Below are 24,501 nucleotides of genomic sequence, written 5' to 3'. Positions count from 1 at the left end.
TTTTAAATGCAAACGTTGTATTATGTGGATTTTATGTGTGAACTTTTAACATTTTCAGTTAGGCATGTATTAGTAACTTGAGTTTGAAAATTGCTATGATCTGTTCAGTTGTTATCACTTATTAGGCATTCATTTGACTATCGCAACACGGAAATGACGTTCGCAATCATCTTAATGTCTATCACAACGCGGAAATGACTATGGCAATGCGGAAATGACTATGGCAACGAGAGAATCGCAATGCGAAATGAAAATCGCAACGAGGGAATCGCAAAGCGAAATGAAAATCGCAACGCGAATTTAGTTTCGCGTTGCGATTCCCTCGTTGCGATTTTCATTTCGTGTTGCGATTTTCATTTCGCATTGCGATAGTCATTTTTGCCTTCAACATAATGCAGATTGAAATCAATAAAATCAACCATTACATTTCAATCAATTAAACAAGCACAAATAAGAATTATGTTCACATCAATTAAACAAATCAACTTTTACAAATCATCTTTTACAAATCAATACAATCAAAAAATAAGCAATAATTCTTATTTCCTCATCTACTATTGAATCAACTTTTGCAGCCATACATCATTTTCACGCAGCTCACTTCTGAGATTAACCTACAGAAACCAAACATTTGCTCAAACAACACTTTCTACACATCTAAAACCTACAAACAACAAATTATTGAATTCTAGGTACTTAACCAAACATTTTCAAACCAAAAGCCTATAAACTTACCAATTGTTTATGGACATTTTTATAACGCGGATGCAGGTAGGCAGCATCTCGTATATATCGATCTAGCCATATAATGCCGAAACCACAAGCCAACTGCAACTCTATCTCTATCGGTGGGAGGTAGATACTTTATACTTCCTGTGATCAAACGCTTCAACGCCAAGCATACGAGAGGACCACAATCCCCTCTGGGTCATTTCGTTTGTTGTGGTGCTGTCTTGTCTATGCTAACTGTAATATTGAGCTTCTTTGGCTTCTTATTTCCAGAACGAGTCCAATAATTTATCGCATCCAAGAATTTAGCCAAATGAGAGCTCCATCCCTTAATAATATCTCTTAAATCAGCCAATGATTCATCTCGTTGATTCTTCAAGTGAACGGCGTTAAAAAACGTCGGCATAATTGTATATCGTGTATTTCTTTTATTTTCCTTAAGTTTCCTAATTATTAGAAGACGTGACACCCACGCATCGATATGTTGTTTTACAAAAAAAGACATATATTAGTAACTTACATAAATTTTTAAAAAAAATAATCAAATTAAAATATAAGAAAAATATAAGACTTACCCCTCCATCGAAATAGCCATTGTCTTCGACCCCTAATAATACGCCCCACCAAGACCGATCAAGCAACAAATAGATATCATCATTGAGCTTGCATATGTCAGTGAAACACCCCTGGCTCCGCTCATGTAGATAAAAATCAATTGCGGTCTTAGCCCAAAGGGTGTTATCCAGAATTGTGTCTGGTAGTTGTCTCCTCTCCACTTCAGATACCGGAATGGTACTGGCCGGTAACTCATACGAGAGTCGACTCTCATTCATCATGTCCGGCACGTCAGAGGGTTTCTCAAGAATCTTACATATGACGCCATGTGAATCGGGCTCTTGAATGGTGGGAGGGACCTCTTCAACGATGACAGTGGCCTCTTGAACGGTGGGAGGGGACTCTCGAGGAATGATAGGGGCCTTTTCAACGATAGGAGTGGACTCTTGAGGGATGACAGGCGAGTCGGGCTTCTTCTTGCGGTGTCTTCGCACTATTGGGGTGTACGGAGACTTAATAGCACGTGCACGTCGTATGATGCGTGAACTCTGTCGTGCAAGAAAAACCCGACGTAAAGCATCCACCTTATCGGGCTGCTAAATAATTAAATACAAAAATCAGTAAATAAACAGACATGATATTTAAACAGTGAAAACAAAGACAAATATGTTTCAAACTTGCATTGAATTCACCCAAGTCATTATTCTATCATAGTTCACAAAATGCATCAGATAACAAAGGCAAATATGTTTCAAACTTGTAACACTGTCAACTTAGTATTTGTCTTTGTCTATTGGTTGAAGTAATACAATTCATTCATGTTTCAATTTGCAGAAGAAGAATAGTTTCTGGAACTTAAAATCGCAACGTGAAAAATGACTATCGCAACCCGAAATGAAAATCGCAACGAGAGAATGAAAATCGCAACGCGAAATGAAAATCGCAACGAGAGAATCGCAATGCGAAATGAAAATCGCAACGCGATTATAGTTTCGCGTTGCGATTTTTGGTTTCGCGTTGTGATTTTCATTCTCTCATTGCGATTTTCATTTCAACCTAAAGACAAAACAGTGTTGCTAAAATATAGTTTCAAGAATAAACTATTTCTTCTTCTTCTGCAAATTGAAACTTGAATGTATTGCATTACTTCAACCAAAAGACAAAACAAAGACAAATACTAACTTCAGAGTATTAAAGAATACACAGTTTAGCAGAATTGACAGCAAACGAACAAATTTACTTTCAACCAAAAGACAAAACAAAGACAAATACTAACTTCACAGTGTTAAAGAATACACAGTTTAGCAGAATTGGCAGCAACCGAACAAATTTACTTTCAACCAAAAGACAAAACAAAGACAAATACTAACTTTACAATGTTAAAGAATACACAGTTTAGCAGAATTGACAGCAACCGAATAAATTTACTTCAACCAAAAGACAAAACAAAAGACAAATACTAACTTCACAGTGTTAATAAACAGTTTAGCAGTATTGGCAGCAACCGAATAAATTTACTAAGCAATCTAAGTGAAATGGTTAATCTAAGTGAAATTATGAGTAAATTTATCATCAAGTTAAATATGGAAAATCTTAAACTTACCTCGTTGCGTAGAGTATGAACCTCATTCTGCACCGATACTACCATCTCACGTAGAGCGGCAACCTCACCACATAAAGTAGACACCTCCACATGTCATGCACCATCGTTATCGCGTAGAGTACCGATCTCCTCACGCAAGGCATTGACCTCATCACGTAACTCCCTTGACTCATCCCGTGGAGGTGGAGAACAGGGAGATAGAAGTCGTGGCATCTTTGTCGGTCGCCTATCATGAGGTGATGGTGGAGAAGAGACTCGATGATGTGACGGGATAGGTGATGGCTCTCGTTGTAGAGGTGTATAGTCGGGTCGATCAGGTGATGGCTCTGGGTGAGGTGATGGCTCTCGAAGTGGAGGAAGTGGAGGCTGCTCATTATTCGTGCCATCAAGAAAACGCTGACTAGCTTGCCACCAATCAGTGGCAAGCTCAGCCTCCGTGGGTGTCAGTCTCATTAATGGAGTGTTAGCCTCCTAAAAATATAAAAACTCAAACAAAGTTAAACGTCTACTATTAATAACTTGTTTATATATGATAGTATTTATGTTAACTTACATTATTTATTGTCGCATATGGTATTAAGTCTTCCCAATCCAACAGACGTTTCCTCTTCCAGGAAATAGCCCTAGGAATATCATTTGAAGTTTTTAATGCATATGTCCGCATGCTGGGGAAAGCCTCGAATATCCAAATCTACAAACAATATAATAACAAACATTAGTAATTGTTAAATAATTAATTATAATTTTGAAAACATTATATAGAAATTCTTACCTTAAAGGCCCAAACAAAGCCTGACAAAGTGTATTTCGACCCATCGCCACGCAAACTTTTGCGGTCATCAAAGGCAGACGACAACTTAGTCCATGTAGCTTTCCATATATACGAACCCCACGGAAACAGATTCCATGCATTTAGGTCCTCTACCAATAATATTAGCTCCTGAGGAATAGGTTGTCTGGCCTCTCTGCCTAAAAAGCCGGCATACAAAAGTAGTAGAAGGCATACTCGGACAACATCGACGTCATTCATCCGAGTAAAACCATCTTTCTTATTAAACAATTTCTTCAGGTCGTCGACGTGTAAGTTCGGCTTCTCTATTGACTCATCAGGAAAAACCCTGGATAACCATGATGGGCGGGTGATATGACGAGTGTACCGGCCTACATCATCGTGTCCGAATCGTAGACCAGTGATTAAGCAGAACTCCTTCCGCCCAAAACAAGTATACGCCGGTGGAAAATGAAACCATATCTCTTCCTCACCACGTTGTATACTGTCGGGTAGATCGCTAGTCATGGTCTGAAGCCACAAATGGGTCAAATTAGCATCTCCACCCGGATGCTGTACTCTCAGCCATGGCTCGAAGCAGGTTTCCTCAAACAATTTTCTTTGTGCATGTGAAAGCTTCGAAGCAATTGTAGTGGCTAGGCTAAGTTTATTCCTTAATGTCAATGAAGCCGAAAAAAATTTCTACAAAAACAATAAACATACCAAGTTAGATATACCAAAAACTACACTGTGAAGATATACCAAAAACAATAAACATAAATAGTAGTTTATTCTTGAAACTAAAATTTGCAACACTGTTTTGTCTTTTGGTTGAAATGAAAATCGCAACGAGAGAATGAAAATCGCAACGCGAAATGAAAATCGCAACGCAAAATTAAAATCGCAACGCGAAATGAAAATCGCAATGCAATTTTGGTTTCGCGTTGCGATTTTAATTTCGCGTTGCGATTCTCTCGTTGCGATTTTCATTTCTCTCGTTGCGATTTTCATTTTCGTGTTGCGATTTTCATTTTCATGTTGCGATTTTAAGTTTAGAAACTATTCTTCTTCTGTATTACTTCAACCAAAAGACAAATACTAACTTCACAGGGTTAAAGACTAAACAGTTTAGCAGTATTGGCAGCAATCGAATGAATTTAATAAGAAATCTAAGTGAAATGGTTAATCTATTATTGAAATTACCAGTAAACTTATCATCAATTTCAATATGAAAAACCTAAAATAATGCAAAATTTTCAAAATAAAAATAATTAAAAAAACTAACCATCGTAGGTTGATTTTCCATTTCTGAATGATTGTTAGGGATTTCTGACCGTGAATGGTTGTGAGGGATTTCGCCGGCGATGGGGACGGAAATTTTCGGAGATGGGGACAGATTTTGCCGTAGAGAGTGAGAGATGGAGATGAGACTGAGTTGTGATTTTAGCTTTTAGGTTATGAGTTGCGATTACGGGATATACTGTGGACGGTTCAGTTTTCGATATATTAAGAAATTCGTGTTTGGAATTTGAAAAAAAAATACACGTTAATACGAATGGCGCTATGTAAATCGCATTGCGATAGTCAGATTCGCATTGCGATTTACGTATTCGCATTATGATTTACGTAATCGCGTTGCGATTTACGTATTCGCATTGCGAATTAGGAAAATCGCAACGCGAATTTGGGAAATCGCAATGCGATAGTCAGAATCGCGTTGCGAATCTGGAAACTGATTTGCGATACCGGAGATCGCGTTGCGAATTATCGATCGCATTGCGATTTAGTTTGTCATTTTGGCGAATCCAAAAAAAATTGGTTAAAATCGTATATTATAAGACTTTTTTGATCAATGGAGTTATTTTCTCATCATATTTTTGGAAATATAGTGTATTTTAAATATTTATTTTTGGAAAGGGGTGTGTGCTCAATCGACCAAACTTCAGCCGTGGTAAAATAAGCTATTAAAGGTGGGGCCAAAGAGGAAACAGGGGAGGAGTCATAAACTGGAGAAAGATGAATCCCCTGAGGAGAATAAGAAAGCCATCAAGAGCTCACGGTGGGTCAATGAGGCGACGATCAGCATCTGCAGCTCTGAGGGCCATCTCCGGTGCGTCTTCTATCCAAAAACGGTCACTAGTGCTTCTAAATCCCGTTGAAGCCACTGCATGTGCTGCTTGGTTTCCTTGTCGTCCGATGAATGTGAAGGAGCAAGATTCAAGGTGGTTCGCCAAGAACTTAGCATCTCCGATCGTCAACTCAATCACCGATGGGTCGGTCTCCTTGGTGTTTAGTTTTGAAATTATGGTTCCTGAATCATTTTCCACCACTATCGACCGAATGCCTAAATCCAGGATGAATTGCAACCCGTGGATGACTGCCAAAGCTTCTGCCATGAACGTTGAACAAAGAGGAATAAACCAAAAATCAAATTAACACAATATTCTCTTGAACAAAGAGGAATAATATACCAAAAGGAGATAAACTACAATAGTAAAAAGACAAAGAAATCTAATAGAAAAATAAATTACATAAATATTCAAGGATTGATTGGAAAAGCCGACGCTTTTGGATAATTCGTTGTCAAATCTCATGTATGGCTTCGCCAAATCTCAAGTGGGGTCATATCGATGGATTATCGAGACAATCGTTTTCTTTAAAATTTTTAAATTATTATATATTTAAATATTTTTATTAATAATTTATTTTTATATTCTAAATTTTTATAAATTTTTTTCGTTTTAAAATTTTAAAAATTTCATTTATAATAAAAATTATATGTTTGTCTTTAATCTCACAAACCCTCCACTTGGGGTCCACGTCGACATAAACGTGCTTCTTTTGATTCTTTCCCACAACCAAACAAAACATAATCAAAGCCCCCCAAAATATTTGTCCTAAAACCAGCTCATTTTTTCTTACAAGGAAAAAGCAATAATTTCTCATGGTGTATATTGCTCCACGTGTTCTTACCTTACTCGTCAGCACCTAGATTTCCACCCTCCATGGTCACTAGATAGATAGCCTAACACATCCCCTTAAGGCAAAACCAAATCAAATAACAGGCGTACAGCAAATTTGCAACATCAGACGTTTTAGTCCAAACTCCAAAGAGAACCTTAAAATTGCTTTGATGGGAAGCGTCAGGGGACTAACGGGAGGCTGGGGCATGGCTACAAAGATATGTGATATATGTAAATCGACCGCGGCCGCTATTTTTTGCCGTGTCGATTCGGCTTTTATGTGCCTGAATTGTGATTCCAGGGTCCATTCTGGTACCAACAAGCTCGGCTCTGCTGCTCGGCATGAGCGGGTGTGGATGTGCGAGGTGTGCGAGCAGGCGCCTGCTGCTGTTACTTGCAAGGCCGATGCTGCTGCCCTTTGTGTTACTTGTGATGCCGATATCCACTCCGCTAATCCCCTGGCTCGTCGTCATGAGCGTGTCCCTGTCGAGCCTTTCTTCGACTCGGCGGATGCCATCGTCAAATCTTCCCCTTTTAGCTTTCTCGTCCCGACCACCACGGATCACGATTGCTGCCAACAAGATGATGTAGAAGCGGCGGGTTCGTGGTTGTTGCCGAACCCGAACCTCAATCCGAAACAGGCAGTGGAAACTAACGAAGTCAAAGCTGGTGGTGATTTGTTCTTCTGCGAAATGGATCCTTTCTTCGATTTCGAGTACCAGAACATGTTCCAAGTCCAACATGATCATCAGAACGCAGCTATGGATAGCGTTGTCCCGGTTCAGACCAAGCCAGTCATCAACAATGAAAATTGTTTCGAAATCGAATTTTGTCGGTCCAAGCCTCCTACTTTCAGCTTCCAAACTCCGTCTCTCAGCCATAGCGTAAGTACTTCAGTAGTTCAATTCTCTCTTTCCTTAATTACACGATCAATAAATCTCTGTAAACTGATGGAAAATGGTAGAAAACTTTCAGGTTTCATCATCTTCACTGGATGTAGGTGTAGTCCCAGACGGGAATTCCATGTCCGACCTGTCGTATTCTTTCGGACGAACCATGACCGACTCAAGCGGACCGATGTCGGCAACCACGACGAGTAGCCAAGCAGGCGGGATGGATCGAGAGGCTAGAGTTTTAAGGTACAGAGAGAAGAGAAAGAACAGGAAATTCGAGAAAACAATCCGATACGCCTCACGAAAGGCGTATGCCGAGTCGAGGCCGAGAATCAAAGGCCGTTTCGCCAAAAGGACTCAAACGGACAACGACGTCGACATCATCTTTAACCCGGCTTCTACGGCTGCCGGTTTCATCTCCGACACCCAATATGGTCTCGTCCCATCATTCTGAAAATTGAAGAAGAAGATAAAAAGGGGCTACTTATTTAGCTATGGCCCTGTGATATTCAACAGTTATTTTTATCCAGCAACTAGAATAACTCTATAGGTCCATTGAAGTTAAGCAGAAACAAAATATCCAGTGTTTTTAATTCCGTTTTTATGTAAAAAGAAGTAATGTATCCATGGAGGTTTTTCTTCTTCTAATTCCCAGATTCAAAGATGATAAGTTGCAGAGAGATGTTAACCGATCATCAAACTATGAATCTGTTTCTCAATCCCTATTGGCCCAGTTTTTTTCAATTCAAGTATTGTTCAAGTATATTATTTTTTTAACAATACAGGGAACAATAGTGGGCTGAATTAAAAAAAAAATCCAGTTTTTCTGGAAGTTTCCCCGACATGCTGATTGGCATAATGACCTTAACTCTTGGCTGGATGTGACAGCCTCGACTTGCCCAGAAAAGAAACTCACATTCCTAACTAATAAAACAATATCTAAAACATTTTATATTTTTAGTATAAATTTTGAGATACATAATCATATAGTATCTTTTATTTTGTATATATTATATTTTAATTTTTTAAAATCATATTACATAAATCAAATTATCTCAATAATTACCATATTATTTGAACATCTTAAACGATAAAAACATTTAAACATTATTTTTTAAATAATTAAAAATATTTAAAAAAATATTCCTTTTAATTTATCTTAGATTAATAAAAAAAATTACCACCATATTCCTTTCATTTAATGGCACCGTCCCACTGATCTTAAAATAAATAGTAAATTTAAATTATAATTTATTACATATATTACTTAAAATCAACGTGTATACTTTTTTCGGGTAAATAGTATACATAGATTTTCGGGTTATTATCTACTTACATCATGTAAATTTTTTTAGTTTTATACAGATTTAGAACCGTTGGATGAATGAAAATAGATGATTCAGATTGACTACTTGTTTTTTTCAATGAATATCTTCTCATTTCCTACTTTTAATCCCATCCATCTATTTTCATTCATCCGACAATCCTAAATGCATATAAAACTAAAAGAATTTTACATTGTATAATAAAATTATACCCTTTAAATTTTCAGGGTAAATAATTTTAGAAGAATATATCAAAATCTCTTACAAGGAACGCTGACAAAGAGTAAAGATTATTTGAACAATTTAAAATTATAAACGGACCATTCAATTTGAATTGACTTTTTGCCTAACCTCTAGCAATTTAATCGAAGTATCCAGAGAAAATAAATGGGAAAGTAATGGATTTGAAAAGAAAAGTATAAACTATTTAATTTCTTAATTAAGGTTTAATTAAGGTTTAATAAGATCAATTGACTTGCTCAACGTTTTTTTTAAGAAAAATGAATAAATTATATTCCAATAGCAGCAAGGATAACAAGTTGTTTGACACATTCAGGCTCATCAAGATAAAACCAAATTGGATTGGGGTTCGATAAAGCTCATTGAGCTAGGAAGTGAGCAGCCCTATTAACTTCTCGATTAACATAGTGGACTTTGAACGATCGATTACTTTCAAGAATCGAGTGAGTTTTATTGAGCAACAACCGATTGTTGATAAATCATCTTTTCGATTGGCCAGCTTGTTCATCACTAATATGGTGTCCCCTTCGATAATGATCTCCCTCAATCCATTTTCCAGTGCAAACTGTAATTCAAAGGTAAAAGCCATGCCTCAGTAGATTCCGCCGAGTTTGAAGGATCAAGTTGGCGGGTATGCCCACCAAGAACAAGACCATGAGAATCCTGAGCCACAACACCAATTGCGGTCTTTTGGAGGTTGGCACAAAAAGCATCGTCCATATTGATCTTGATAAACTCTCGATCCGGTTTTAACCAATAGAATGACCTATTAGGTTGATCAGAGGGGTTACCTACGATGAGAGGTTGGTTAGTTTCTCTAAATTCTCTAATAATACCCCATGCATTGACAATAATATCCCTATCAAATTGAAGCTGTGTCTTGTGCGGTCGTTTGTTCATGCAATTCTATATGTTCCAGAGAAGGGTGAGGAACAGGTCAAAGCCTTCATGATCTAATTTTGAAGCAGCCCAAAGCAGTCAATCCTTACAAGAGAAGCAATTTCAATTAGCAACTGAGTCAGGAAGTCCAGAAAGCCTGAGGATCGATTTTGTCTTGGGACAGTTCTTGACAACATGTATAACGGTTTCAAGCTCTTCATTGTATAGACCACAAATGCCCTCCATGACGTGAGCCTATTTTAATTTGTCTCCGATAGGGATAGCGGCATGGTAAAGTCTCCATCCAAAGATTTTAATCTTTGGAAGGGTTCGAGACTTCGTGTGATATTCCACACACGGTTTTGGTCGGGAGGGATCCCTTTCCTTAGCATGAACCAATTATATCCTGATTTGGCCGAGTATCTACCCGAGATATGATGGTACCAAAGTGTTTTATCGCTAAGGATGTGGCCAATAATAACTCCAAGTACTTTCGCAACATCCGCGTCATCAAGTGTGATTCTAACTTTTATCCCATCCCACCTCGAGAGGTCAGGCAGCATAAATTCCGAGCATCGAATAGGATTATCAACGTTATCCATACAATGACATACCCATTCCACGGGATAAGAGTCTCCCCACCAATCCAAGAACATTTGAGCTTTACTGTTGACACCAATTCTCTAGAAGAAACCGTCCTTAATGGCCCCTTTCGCCTTATGGGTACTGGACCAAGCAAACGAGGCTCTATCTCCCATGCCAGTATTAAAGAATGAGGAGTGAGGGAAATACTTTGCCTTGAGGAATTTAAAAGTCAGATTTTTTGTCTTGGATTAGCCGCCACATTTGGTTGCCAAGGAGAGCAATGTTAAAGAGTTGTAGGTCCCTAAATCCCATACCACCGTTCCTTTTTTATCGACAAACCTTATCCCACTTGAGCATAGCCCAGCCTCTCAGATTTTGTTTCCCTGACCACCAAAAAGAGTAAGCCTGAGATGTAAGCGCCTCAAGGATACCTTCAGGTAACATATAGTTGGACATGGCATAGGCTGGAAATGCTTGAACCACCGACTTAATAAAAACCTCATGGACAAAAGAAAGAAGTCTCTTGGCACAACCTTGGATGTGTTTGGCCGACCTGTCTTTAATAAAATTGAAGGCTACGATTTTTCCCTTACCCACTGCAAGCGGAAGACTAAGATAGTTTCCTGATTCATCTTTCTCCACCACTCGAAGAGTCTCCATGATAGCTTTGCGGTTAAAAGCGGGGGTATTAGGGCTGAAAAAAATGCTTGACTTCTCATAGTTAACTTTTTGGCCCGAGGAAGGCTCATATTGTGATAGGGAGTCCTTGATTCGCCTAACTGCAAAAATGAAGTTCTTGACAAAAAGTATGTTGTTGTCAGTATAGAGCATATTTGAGATCCTAGGTCCTCAGAAGCTAGCACACATTCCCTGTATCTCTCCCGTACTTTACGTCTTCAATAAAAGAATAGAAAGTCCATGAGCACAAAAAAGGAACAGTTATAGGGACAACATGTCTCTTTGGTGGAGTTCTCATTTAGGGAGAAAAACATTGGACATAGCACCATTGATACTGATTTGAAAGGAAATTGTACTGATGCAATTTGGAATAAGATTTACAAAAGTATGATCAAATCTCATCTGTAACATTACATTAATCACAAAGTCCCATTCAACTTGGTCATAAGCTTTCTCCATATCAAGTTTAATGGTTGTGCCCTTGTTAGGGCCATTTTTGTAACCCTTAAGATAATGGATTAACTCATAAACAACTAAGAAATTGTCATAAATTTGTCTTTTCGAGACGAAAGCACATTGGTTATTAGCAATGCAATTAGGGATAATGGACTTAAGCCTATTAACAGTGACTTTTGACACCACTTTGTATATGATCGTGCAAAGGCTAATCGGAGCCAAACAACTCGGAGCCAATTTATCCATACAATGATCACACCAGACTTCAGATTCATTCTCAAAACCTCAACCCAATTTATTCTTTTCTGACCATTTACACATGCATAGAAGAAGGTAATGTTCATGTCACCTTCTCGGAGCCAAACAACTCGATAGCGCTGCTGCCAGTAGGTTTCATCCTTATCAATAATCTTCTTCAGTTCTGCTCCCACATCATAAAGTCTATTCACTACCAAGTCAAAAATCAGATCGGCTTCCAAACGTTAGATTTTCTCCCAAACCTTTTTTCATCTTGTTTAGCTTGTTACATTCTCTTCCTTTACCAGATCTTGAGTCGATTACCCACCACTTGGATATTATCCAACAAGGAGCCCAAAATGCTCTCCCAGGCTTCTTTTACCTCCTTGTCATATTGAGTTTCCTACGCCCAACATACGTTGAACTTGAAGTAGTTACTCTGGGAGGAAGGGCAGAGGGAAGACCGGATAACAACAAGAATATAGCCTTATGGTCTGAATAGGTGGTGGGAATGGTGCTAGCACTGCAGTTAGGGAACACCAATCTCCAGTTTAAGGAGGTAACAAAATGATCCAGACACTCCCTGATATGGCTGCACGACTCTTTTCCGCTGAACCAAGTAAACCACCCAGTACTCGGACGAATCTCCTAGAGATCGTCACCTCGAAGATAGTTTCAAAAATCCTCTATATGCACATTTAGGTGTCTTCTACCTCCAACGTTCTCCGAATGATGCAATATCTCATTGAAATCACCTCACAAGCACCACGTGATAGGTGAGGTGGTGGAGAGTGAAGAAATCAAATCTCAATTCTCTTACTTTTGGGCACAAGCATACTGACCATAAAAACCAGTGAAGCAAAATCAATTATCAACCTAGAGAACTTCAGCATCGATGTGGATACTCGAAAAGCTAAGTAGGTTGATGGAGACTTCCTCTTTCCAAATCAAAATCAACCGAACATAATTATATAATCGTTCAACTGTTAAACAACCTATCATCTTAGTGGATATCCTAATTTTTTCCACCTTATTTTTCTGTAGCTTAGATTTAGACACAAAAACTAGTATCGAGTCCTTTTTAGAGATCAATCTCTGCAACTCACGAACTATTGTTGGGTCCCAAGCCCTCGACAGTTTTAGCACATAGCGATCATGGAGATCGACGGGGTTGTGAGTCAACTTATACCGCTAAAAAGTTATCTTCGGGTTGGAAAATCAACGACTCATTAGGATCTTTCTCTTTACTTGAAACAACCTTGGAGTTCATAGTGGATAGTGTGTTATTCAGATCATTTTGGCTATGTGTCTTCTTGTTTTTCTTTTTCCCATTGGTTTTCTCATCACCCTTACGCTTACCATTACTTGAGGAAACTAGATCAACCGTAGTATTTATTCGACTAGTCAACTTGAACTCTATCACGCAGGAGTCCATCCGGGAGGGAGACATGCATCGAATCGCTTCCTATCTCAGAATCATTTGTTTCCCTATCTATGTTAAACATAGAAGGATCAGTCAGATCTCCTTCGGGTAACAGAGAAAGGAGACCCATGTAGCGACGAGAGCTTTCCGTGGATGAGTCTTGGTCTTTATAGGGAAGAGCATTAGTCATCTATTCACTGTCGAGGTAGACAAGGCCCTCACGGTGGGATCTGTTGTCTTCGCCACCCATCTTCACTATAAGGGCACGAATCCAATCTATGTACTGTAATGGTTCTTGTAGTTGAGAGGTATACCTAGGACAATCGGTTAGAGTGTGGCCGATCACCCTATACTAGTGACAAAAGAATAGAAGCCTTTCATATTTCAACAAGCAGTGCCTTGGTCGGCCATCCGTTTTCTTTCCCATAGTAATACAACAGAGGGGTTTGATGTTGTCAATCTCCAGCTTCACGCATAGGTAGTCACCTAGTCGACCATCTCTTTTTCGTAGGTCCACAATTATGGCCTTGCCAATTGCGTTCCCAACATTTATACTAATGACTTTATTCATAAGCCTGATCAAAAGTTATATAACCCTAACCCAAATTTCAAGTGAGGAGAAATCATATTCCTCTAAGCTTAAGATAGGGTCATAGTGGGTAATCGCTAGGAGGTCCCCGTCAAAACTCCACGGGGTACGGTGCATTACAGTGAGCTTGTCATTCAAGAAAGTAAACTTGAACAAGAACATGTTCTATGTAGACTACTTGCTTTGAATCAGTATCTTTTAGGGAAATAAGCTTTGCAACGATCCAACAGTCCATCATTTCAAGATCACTTTCTCGGAGCACTCTTGGTGTTTAAATTTTGATGGCATCTTCTTCGGTGAAGTTCAGTTGTTGCATGAGATGGGCTACTTCCTCAGACATGTTGGAGAGGGACGAAAGGAGATTGAAGACCAAAAGCCAAACGGGGTTAAAAGATATGAGGTATTCATTACACACGATCAGATAGTGAAGCAAAGAAAGAGAATGATAAGCAAATATGATAATGATAGATGTTTCCCACCCAAAGTTTTCCCACTAATCTATGTTACATTCCCCTTGTATTTTCACATCATGTCGTCCAATGTACCATTGTAATTTCTCCATGGGAACCGTGTCTACCAAATTTTTTAAGATACCTCAGATGGAATAAAATAGAAAAGTCTAAACATAAAAACTTTTATTTTATCTTTTCGGGGATCGCGTCTCACACACAAAACTAATCGGGCAGGAAGGTAAGACCGATTAGGTAAAAGCCTGAATCCCACCACGAATAAGGCACCATGTACGAGTAGTCTACAGTAGCCCAAGTCGTGTGCTTAGTTGCTAAAAGGGTACGTTGAACTCGTTACAAAATACATATTTCTCTGAAAAAGAAAGTTAACATCTACATGGATGTGATGTTTTATCTGGTAATGTGTTTTCCTATTGATATAGCCATAAAGCTTTCCCGAATGATGTCATAAAATTATCAGAGCTAAAGCTAAAGCATGTCGGAAGAGATCTTACCAAGAAAGGGATTTTTTTCCGAATAAGAAAAATGGGGAACATGTCTGGCTTTCTTATTAGTTTTGTTACCAAAAACAATAACTCTTCTATAACGTTGAGTCAACCGGCCAAGCTTCAGTCGACTTGCTTTTCGGCCACCATTGTAACGCCAGAACTCCCTTGGACTCTTGATACGATATCCTTTCTTCAACCTTTGGAGCAGGGATTCCAGACCATCTTCCTTGGGGACTGATTTTTTTCATGGAATAACTTTAAAATCTTGTCTCTTGAACTTCTTATGCAAATCGACACTAGAGAGCCGTGGTTGTATATCCATAACCTTATACCTCTATTCTCTTCTCCCCTCTCCCACCATCTTCAAAGAAAGAAAATAGTGAATGTAACATCCTAAACTAAGGGATAGTGACTAAATCGTAAAGCTTCAGAATTTGGTGACGAAAGTAGAAAAATGGAATAGTTCAATGATTATTTGGAAATATTACTTGAAAGATGTTAGTAATTATTAGATGAATTGAAGGGAAAAAATGGTCATTTGTAGGGAAAATAATTAAAGATGGTTATATATTAAACATGGAAGAAAAGAGGAAATAAAGTGGTTTCTAGAGTTCTCTTTATCTTTCTTCTTCCTTCATGCGTGAAAACCAAGAGCTAAAGGTGAGTTTTCTGATTTTTTGAGTTTCAGGTTAAATTTAAGGTTGAGTTTTGATTATTAGGTGATAATTAAGCTTAAGGAGAGCTTAAATTGTTTTGAAACAATAAGATGAAGAGAATAGAGGGAATTAAAGAAAAGAGAGGAATCAATAAAATCTTGATAGAGGGTTCTTTAATGAGATTTAAGAGTGAATTTGACTTGTCATCAATCTAATTAACATGTATGAAGTGTTAGAATTGGATTTGTAACATGTTAAAATTTGGGTATGATTCTTGAAATTCATAAGGAGGAGAAGATATGGAGGTTAAAGAAGCGATTATTGAGTAGAAATGAGTGCAAGTATGTGTATGAAACTTAGGAATATTAAAGGAGGTGAAAGATGAAGATTTGAGCTGAAAAGAGAGTGCATTTCGTGCTCAAGATGTAATTTCTGGGTAGTGTGCATCGATGCATCTTCAATGTGTATCGATGCACTCTCAAATGAATGAACATCGAATACAATTAGTGCATCGATGCATAAGGAGTGCATCAATGCACCCCATTGAAATTCAAACATCGAATGTAAATTGTGTACCGATGCAGGGGTAGTGAATCGATGCACATGTAAAGGGATACATCGATACACTGTAGAGTGTACTGATGCACTTCAATGGAAATGGAATAAATCTTTATTTAATTCTAAGAAATGATAGATTATAGTATATCAATTGTATACTGATAGTATCAATACATAATTATGTAGACATCGATCGAAAGCAAAGTTCGGATAGGTCAGCAGAGTAAGATACACAAGGAAGAACAAGAGTTCATGAGTGTTCATTGAGACCAGGTGAGTACATGATATTAAGTGTACGTTATGTATAGGGAATTAAGACTTGCAATGAGTCTAATTCCAATATTATGTGATCAGGGGTACTGAAGCATAAACATGTAGTGATATGGTGCTAAATGTTTTATATATGAGTAAATGCATATGTTTAATTGATTGAATTTATCTTTATATGTGACCTATGTAAATGTATGTATGTATGACAATAGGTTATGTGATCCCATGAGATGAAATATATATGTGAAAGTGATATGACTTATATGTGTTTCTACTAGAATGTTACATGATATGTTATGTATGCTAAATGAGTGATGTGAATATATGATAGGGTAATAAGCTAGGTTAAATGTTATAACTGAATGAAGGGATTGTATGAGAGCATGTATATACGAACATGTGTTATGTGATAAGAATCATGACTATGAAATATGTGAAAAAGAATACAAGTAAAAGTGAGAAGCTATGTGATAAGTGAATATGAATTACATGGAACTATGCTACGTGAAAGTAAACTATGTGTCTACGTGAATATGCGAAAAGATATAAAAGGTAACGCCCATGTAATGTGTTATGAGAGATATAGGTATAGTTGGCATGCCAAGAGTCGAGGGTTCTACGCGGTCCTACGGGACATATATGTTCTACGTGGTCCTACGGGACATATTGGTCCTACGGGACAAATTCTACGCGCCCCTAGTGGGAATTATACGAGCTGTGGTGACAGCATAGTGCACAACCTCTATGTACTCACATACCTTAAGTTCTCAGTAGTGTGCATGGGCTAACCAAAAGATAACGATAAGATGTGAGTTGTAATGAGAAATGTGTTACATGTTTTATATGATGATATATGTGAATGTGTGTTATGGGTTATGGCATTTGTTATGGGATGTACATGAATATATGTTAATGTATATACATGAATGAATATCAAGGACACATATGATGATGTAAGAACATGTTATAAGATATAGAATATGAAAATAAGAGATAATATGAACAGGAGAGAAGAGACAGAAAGGATAATCATATAAAAGCATGAGAAAATATAAATGGTGACATGCATGTGTGTATGTAATTGTTACATGAAAAAGTATGTATACCAGTATGACGTTGTATTACATGATATGTACATGCATTTGAAAATTTACATATGTATTTATATGTCTCACTAAGTCTATGACTTAGCGTGTGAGTGTTTCACACGTAGGTTCAAGAAAACAGGAAGAGAAACTAAGAGGAGTAAGACATGTTAGTTTCTCCTTACCGAAGTTCAGATCAGAACCTAAATGAATAACATGTATTTTGTTATATATAGAATCTAGTTGGCATGTAGTTAAAAGATTTGTATTAGATACGCTCTGATCAGTTTCATAAAAGCATATGTTTTATATCATAGAAAATAAATGGTTTTATTAGAAATATCAAACTGAATCTTGGGTATTATGTAAAAGTAAATGTTTTGAGAAGTCAATGTGACACCTCAGACTCGTATCCGAGTCGGGTACGGGTTGGGGGTGTTATAGTGAAGCTATCCTGCAAAAACAAACAACCCAAAATGTTACCACATAGAAAACAAAACTTACCTTGCTTTGCTTCACCAAAAGGGGGAGTGAAAAGGAGACTCAAAGAAGTAGAAAATTGTGAGAACCACAATGTGACACCGTTGACAGTGACCGTTATTGGGTGAAGGATTAAGTCGGACCTATTGTGACTATTGAACCTAACACTACTGTAAGGAAACCAAGGAAATGACTTTAGAGAGAAGGGATATGACTTTCTCTAACTGAATACCAACATGGTGAAAATCCTTTTGCTCAACGTTATTTCTGATGACTAAAAGAGGAAATTTTTTGTTTATTTTTTATAAAAATACTTTAAAAATAAAATTTAATTATTTCAAATTAGATATCTCATTTATACGGTGAGTTTCCCCAATAATCACCTTTTCGTTATATATTTACCTATCAGACACCCTTTCATATATATTTCCTGATCTAACACCCTTTGCAGAAAGGCGTGGCTCATGCACCACGCCTTATGCTACGTAGGGTAAGACGCGGTGCATAGGCTGTGCCTTTCTGCCAACTGACACGTGCCGGAATTCTTTGTGCACTTGGAGGATGTTTTCATGCACTTGGGACTTTCGATGGATGGAGATGCACTTCTAGGGATGACACACGGTAACTAGATTTCTTTATGCCATGAATATCTAGGAGGTTCCCGCGAAATTTTAATGGTGGTCGGATTCTGTTAAATTAGTTGGATGAAAATTTCCAGGATTTGAGTGAGGACACCTCAGAGGATCAAGTTAAAAAGAATGCACATGCATGCATACTACAGCTGATAGGTGGGTTGCTGATGCTGGACAAATTGTGCAACAAAGTTCTTTATATGTGGTTGCGGCATCTTGGCGATTTTATCTGGCTGGATCACTGAGTTGGGGCTCGGCAGTTTTGGAATTCTTGTATAGGGAGATGTGTCGAGCTATTGACTACAGAAAAAATGCTATCGGCGAATATCTCCTTCTGCTGCAGTCTTGGGCATGGTATCGATTACCCTTTTTATGTCATGTTGTGAAGAACTCGTTCGTATTCCCGTTACTATTAAAGTAATTACAAAACTAATTTCGTACATTAATCATTTTATCTAGTGTATAATAAAAATTATTTCCTTGAATAGGTGATCTATTGACAGGAAAAATTATCGGGATCTACATGATGAATTAGAAATAATCATGCTACTAATTGATCATAAAGCTGGCACAAAGGTATGTATTTTAATGTTTGAAAATATATTTTGTATTATAGTTATATAATTAGATTGTTATTTCGATAAGAATTATATATATTTATTTTAGTTTGAATAGGCTCTTTATTGTAATGATGATATGAGGATATGCATCCCACCTGAGTTAAGGGGCCCATTAGATGTTTGGATGGCGGTGGTCTCTCTGATATGTTATGCGATCATTATGGTATGCATGACAAGTTTTGAAGTCTACAATTGTCCCATGATTCAACCTCCGCACCACCCTAAACCAACTTAGAAGTTCATTGTAAGATACATTACATTCGCTGTGAAGTTTTTTTAATGGCATTCTGCTTTGTCTTCCATGTTTTTTTGTATGAGACGAAATACCCATACTGCGATTGTATGGCTGAAATCAACACATTAATAGTTATATGGGAACTTGATTTTACCATGGGCATGATGGTTTGACTGATCACTTCAGAGTCCAAGTTGGGATGTTCTTGGTTGATCCCTCCAGCACAACATGTGGGAGGATCGTTGTATACCGTTAGTTCTCATATATTATTTTTCCACTTCCTCTTCGATATACAAACCATCCAATTGCATCCATTTTCACGTCGAACATAGTGGCAGACATACTTTTCTGGAGTAGAGCGGTCGACTCTGGACTGAACAGAATTACGAATATTGTAATTTTTTATAGATGTCATCACTTCTTCTTTGCTTGAAAACTCCATGCCTAAATATAACTCGCCATTAATTATTGATGAGTAAAATCTATAGTCACCAAGATTAGACATATTCGCAAATTTTGGCTCGTACATTGCACCATAGTCAGCTTCATACATGTGTGCTGGAGGTTCAATTTGTGCCACATTTGTGGTAACTTCATCTACATCTTCATCGTCATCAGAGTTGAACTGCGATGATTCTGGGTGAATGAATAGTCCAGTCTCAGCACCATCCACACCTGGCTCACGAAGCAGTTCTTTTGGTGGAGATGAGAGTTCCTCCATGCTCTCCACATTTAGGTTGAAGAACCTACTACTTGCATCTCTTCCCCTTGAACTAGAAGACATCTCGACATTGAGATCGAAAAAGCTCGCAATAGAATGCCTCCCCCTGGAGCTTGAAGTCATTGTGCCAAATGGAAACTGCACAGATTGTTGCGTCGAGGGCATCTCCATATTTATGTCAAAAAAATTGGTAGATGAATGTCTTCCCCTTGATCTGGACGCAATGTTGCCATTCAGATTGTTCGTGGGCCTATCTCTGTACAGATTGTAAGGAGTTGTTGATGAATGTCTCCCCATTGAAGTTGATGTGATGACACCATGATGCGGATTTCCCATTATGGCATTAAAATCATTACACATTACTGTAGTTGGGCTGTCAACTTGATCAGCTTGTTCAACCAGCCCATAGTGAGAGCTTAATGATAGACCCCGAACAACGCACACTTCAACAAACTTTGCATATATCTCCGAATCGACGTCTGAATAATGATTTTGAGAATCAACTATCATTTCAACATCATCATCATTCGATAGTTCGAACGCTGTATAAGTTAACGGAAACAATGATGTTGGAAATCTGTACTGAAGCGACGACGTTCTTCTAATACTTCCAACATGAACCTTCCTTGAAATCTTCGTTATCAGCTCCTCAAGAGTTATGTTTCTCTTGAAGGATATTTTAACATAATAAATTGATACGAAAACGACGGTTTTATCTTCCCGAATTTCTCTATCATAATAAACAATAGCTGAAATTCGTATCATTCTTAGAGTTTGAAAGTGAAACAGTCTTATATTTGTAAAAAAACCTGAAACAAGCCTAATTAAATAAATAATAATATATGAATTAAAATTAACGCAATAAAATTTAAATAATATAATTTTACACATAAACATAAATAATTTAAATAATATAATTTTATATTATTATCGTATCAGCAAAAATATTTCGATGTATGCTCCCGCTTTCCAATTTTACAACCACAAAAATTAATTGAAAATAATTAGTTCAATATTTTTTCAAATAATCATATATAATTATAAAAAAATGTTATATATTAAAAAAAATTACCTTACAACAAAAGATTGAACGAACTTTTGAATAAAAGATAAGAGGATTGCCGGGTGATATTTACGGGTTGAAAAGTTTGTTGTGTGATTTTTCGGGTTGAGAGGATTGTTGTGACTGTTTACGAGTTGAGAGCGTATTTATAGCCGAGAGAAAAGTTTAAAAGCCGAGAAATACGGATATAATTATACAAGGTGCGCCCCATGCACCCGCCATCTGGCGTGTGTCAGATGACGGTAAGGCGCGGCTACGTGACATAAGGCGCAGCCCATACACCGCGTCTTACCCTGCGTGGTGCCACATCAGCGCAAGGCGCGGTGTTTGGGCCGCGTCTTTCTGTAAAAATTATTAAATCGAGAAATATATCTGAAAGGATGTCTGACATGTAAATATATAACGAAAATGTGATTTTTAAGGAAAATTGCTATTTTTTATTTGGTCTGGAATAAATCTAATCTCAAGTCTACTCAAGATCCAACAAAATTTAGATTTAAACCTAAACTAAAATGAGCTCAAACGGGATCGTCCCAAGCCTAGATTCAGCTAGTCGACTTCATCAAACCTATCTACACTACTATGACATTTCTTGTTTAAATCCCACTCAGGAGATCTCTCAAACTACCCGTTCAACTTCTATCCACGATCATCGAACATTTTCAAATCATCCAACAGTCTGCATCAAAATTAAAAACACAAAATTAACTACGAGAATCAGTGAAAAAAGAGAGTGCTATAAAAAAAAAGACTATATATATACAAAAAAATACGAATAGAAAAGAGAAAGAACCGAAGAAAAAAGGTCATGGCCTCTCGACCGTGGTGCCATTACCAACACCCCTAAAGCCTCATCGCACATCCAACGACACTGCCTAAACCTCCGCATGCCTACTCCAAATCCCTTCAACACAATCTTGAACATACACCTCATTGCTTATCTGTCAGCAATAGTGTCCTACATGTTGTATGGACATGGTATTTTTACTATTATCATAATTAATTTAAAAATGAACTGGTTATGATAAAAGAGAAAATTATATTAAAAACTAAAAGATTATAAAAATAATTGAGAGACTAAATATATATATATATATAAGATAATTTACTTTGAAATTTTCTTTAATAGTTTGACTTTTTTAAAATATTTTTTTAAATAATTTAGAATATTTACAATATAATATATATATAATTTTTTTAGTTATTGATAACGTGTACATACTCAACAGACATAATTACTCGAATTTAAAACCACGGGCATAACAAAAGTGCACATCTCTATGTCCTCTATGTCCTTGGAAACTTCTAGAATGAAATGGGTGCTTAATGATGAGATTCATCTTAATGTAGAATATTTCGGACAAATAACAAAGCTTCCCTCAAGATTCTCAAAACCAATGATTTTCCTTTCTAGACAAATATTTGAAAACTGAAGACCTTTTTCTTAAAATCCATTAGCCATTTCAAAAACTTTAAAGGATTTGTCCTATCTAATAAATTTGTTATTTATTCATCCCTTTATTTTATTTTATTAAAAAAATCAACGAATATAAGTTAAAAAAAAAGTTAATTAATACAATTCAGTTTGATTTAAAATTAACTTTCAAGACAAATTACATGGAGAAAAAATAATTAGAGAAAACTTAAAATTAAAATTAAATAAAAATAAAATTCCATTTACACATGAACAATAACTAAATGTTTACGTATATTATCAACATTTATGTGTAACTTTGAGATTTTACTCTTTATAAAAAATTGGGGGAAAAAATATGATAGAATTGACCGATTGGATCAATGCAATAAAAGAATTGAATGTTCATTTGGTTGGTGATTTACAAATTTGTTAATTGATTTAATTGGATAAAAATTGATAAAAGACATTGCATATTTTTTTATTCAAAATGATAAAATTTAAATACTTATGTTAAGTTTCGTTGCATAAATGTTAAAATAATTAAAATTGTAATTATTATATGAATTTGAACATAAGAGATAAGTAGTATAAATCAAATTTTGAACGTGGACAGATGAATAAAAACTAAATAATAATATATATTCAAAATAACTAATATTACTATTAAAATAATATTAATTCTCCTGTTTGTTCAAACTAAATAGTGAGCGACTAAAAATTAAGTAAAATTATTGTATATTTATTTCACGTGTATATATATATATATATAAATTTTCTTAGTTTCTTGATAATGTAAACATGCATGCCGGTAGACGTAGCTATTCAAATTTAGTACTTCTATAGAAAACAACTCTGTCTTTCATCATTGAGGTCGCTCAATGGGTTCTTAATTCTTATATATTTAAATCTACAAATAACTAAAATATCATATTATCGTTTTTTGATATCTTTTATGCTTTTTTTATAATTTATTATTATTTCTCCTAATAATATTATCGTTAAAATATTTAACATGAATTATCTACGAAATATCTTATTATTATACCTAATGATTATTGATGAAAATCATAATGTCCAATCTTTTATATTAATTTTTCAATTCCCACATTAAATCAAGCATTTATGAAATGTTAGAGAAATAAATATCTTTTGAAAGAAAAGGGGGCTTCAATCACATTATGTAGAAAGATGAGCACTTGTTTCCTTGTGAAGTTTTAAGGGACTTTAATGCTCAAATGATGCAACAAAACAAAAGGAAAAGTCAGCTTTGCGCCTTTGTTTAAAAACAGTGATCATGTGAATCATGGATCAAACTGTAACTTTCAACCTGTTAGCCAATCCAAAACCTTCTCTTTACAATAAGTGCAGGGACTTGGAAAACAACCCATTAAACAATGAAAGAATAAAAGATACTTCGTTTTCATATATTATTAGAATTGGCACATCCACTCGTTATATGGATGGAAATTAATATATATCATTAAGAATAGAGAAAATAACCTCAGTGACCGAAAATGCCTTATAATATACGATTTTAATCAACTTTTTTTCGATTTACCAAAATGACCAACAAAATCGCAATGCGATCTCTAAATCGCAACGCGATCTCCAGTATTGCAAATCAGTTTCCAGATTCGCAACGTGATTTTGACTATCGCATTGCGAATATGTAAATCTCAACGCGATAATACAAAATCGCAACGCGATTCTGACTATCGCAACGCGATAATACAGAATCGCATTGCGATTCTGACTATCGCAACGCGAACTCTAATTTTTCAACTCAGTTTCCAATTCGCAACGCGATTTTGCGATAGTCCAAGTTCGCGTTGCGATTTTCCAAATTTGTTGCGATAGTCAAAGTTCGCGTTGCGATTTTCCA

General features: G+C 36.6%; 1 protein-coding gene across 2 annotated transcripts; it reads left to right on the top strand.

The window, feature by feature from the left end:
• The first annotated feature begins 6,743 nt into the window (after positions 1-6,743).
• Positions 6,744-23,787, top strand: LOC120201385 (zinc finger protein CONSTANS-LIKE 5-like). 2 transcript variants are annotated; one of them, XM_039202010.1, is made up of 3 exons: positions 6,744-7,503; positions 7,595-7,959; positions 23,766-23,787. In XM_039202010.1, the coding sequence occupies exons 1-3, from the start codon at positions 6,790-6,792 to the stop codon at positions 23,770-23,772; spliced, it is 1,086 nt and encodes a 361-aa protein (XP_039057941.1). In that variant the 5' UTR covers positions 6,744-6,789; the 3' UTR covers positions 23,773-23,787. The 2 variants fall into 2 exon arrangements, with proteins under 2 accessions (XP_039057941.1, XP_039057940.1); XM_039202009.1 differs by lacking the exon at positions 23,766-23,787 and having other exon boundaries at positions 7,595-8,156.
• The last annotated feature ends 714 nt before the right edge of the window (positions 23,788-24,501 follow it).

This window comes from Hibiscus syriacus, unplaced genomic scaffold (assembly GCF_006381635.1).
Source record: "Hibiscus syriacus cultivar Baekdansim isolate YM2019G1 unplaced genomic scaffold, ASM638163v2 tig00007179_pilon, whole genome shotgun sequence".
Taxonomy (NCBI): Eukaryota; Viridiplantae; Streptophyta; class Magnoliopsida; order Malvales; family Malvaceae; genus Hibiscus; species Hibiscus syriacus.
The sequence above is the reverse complement of the archived record's forward strand: the minus strand, read 5'-3'. Positions and strand labels throughout refer to the sequence as shown.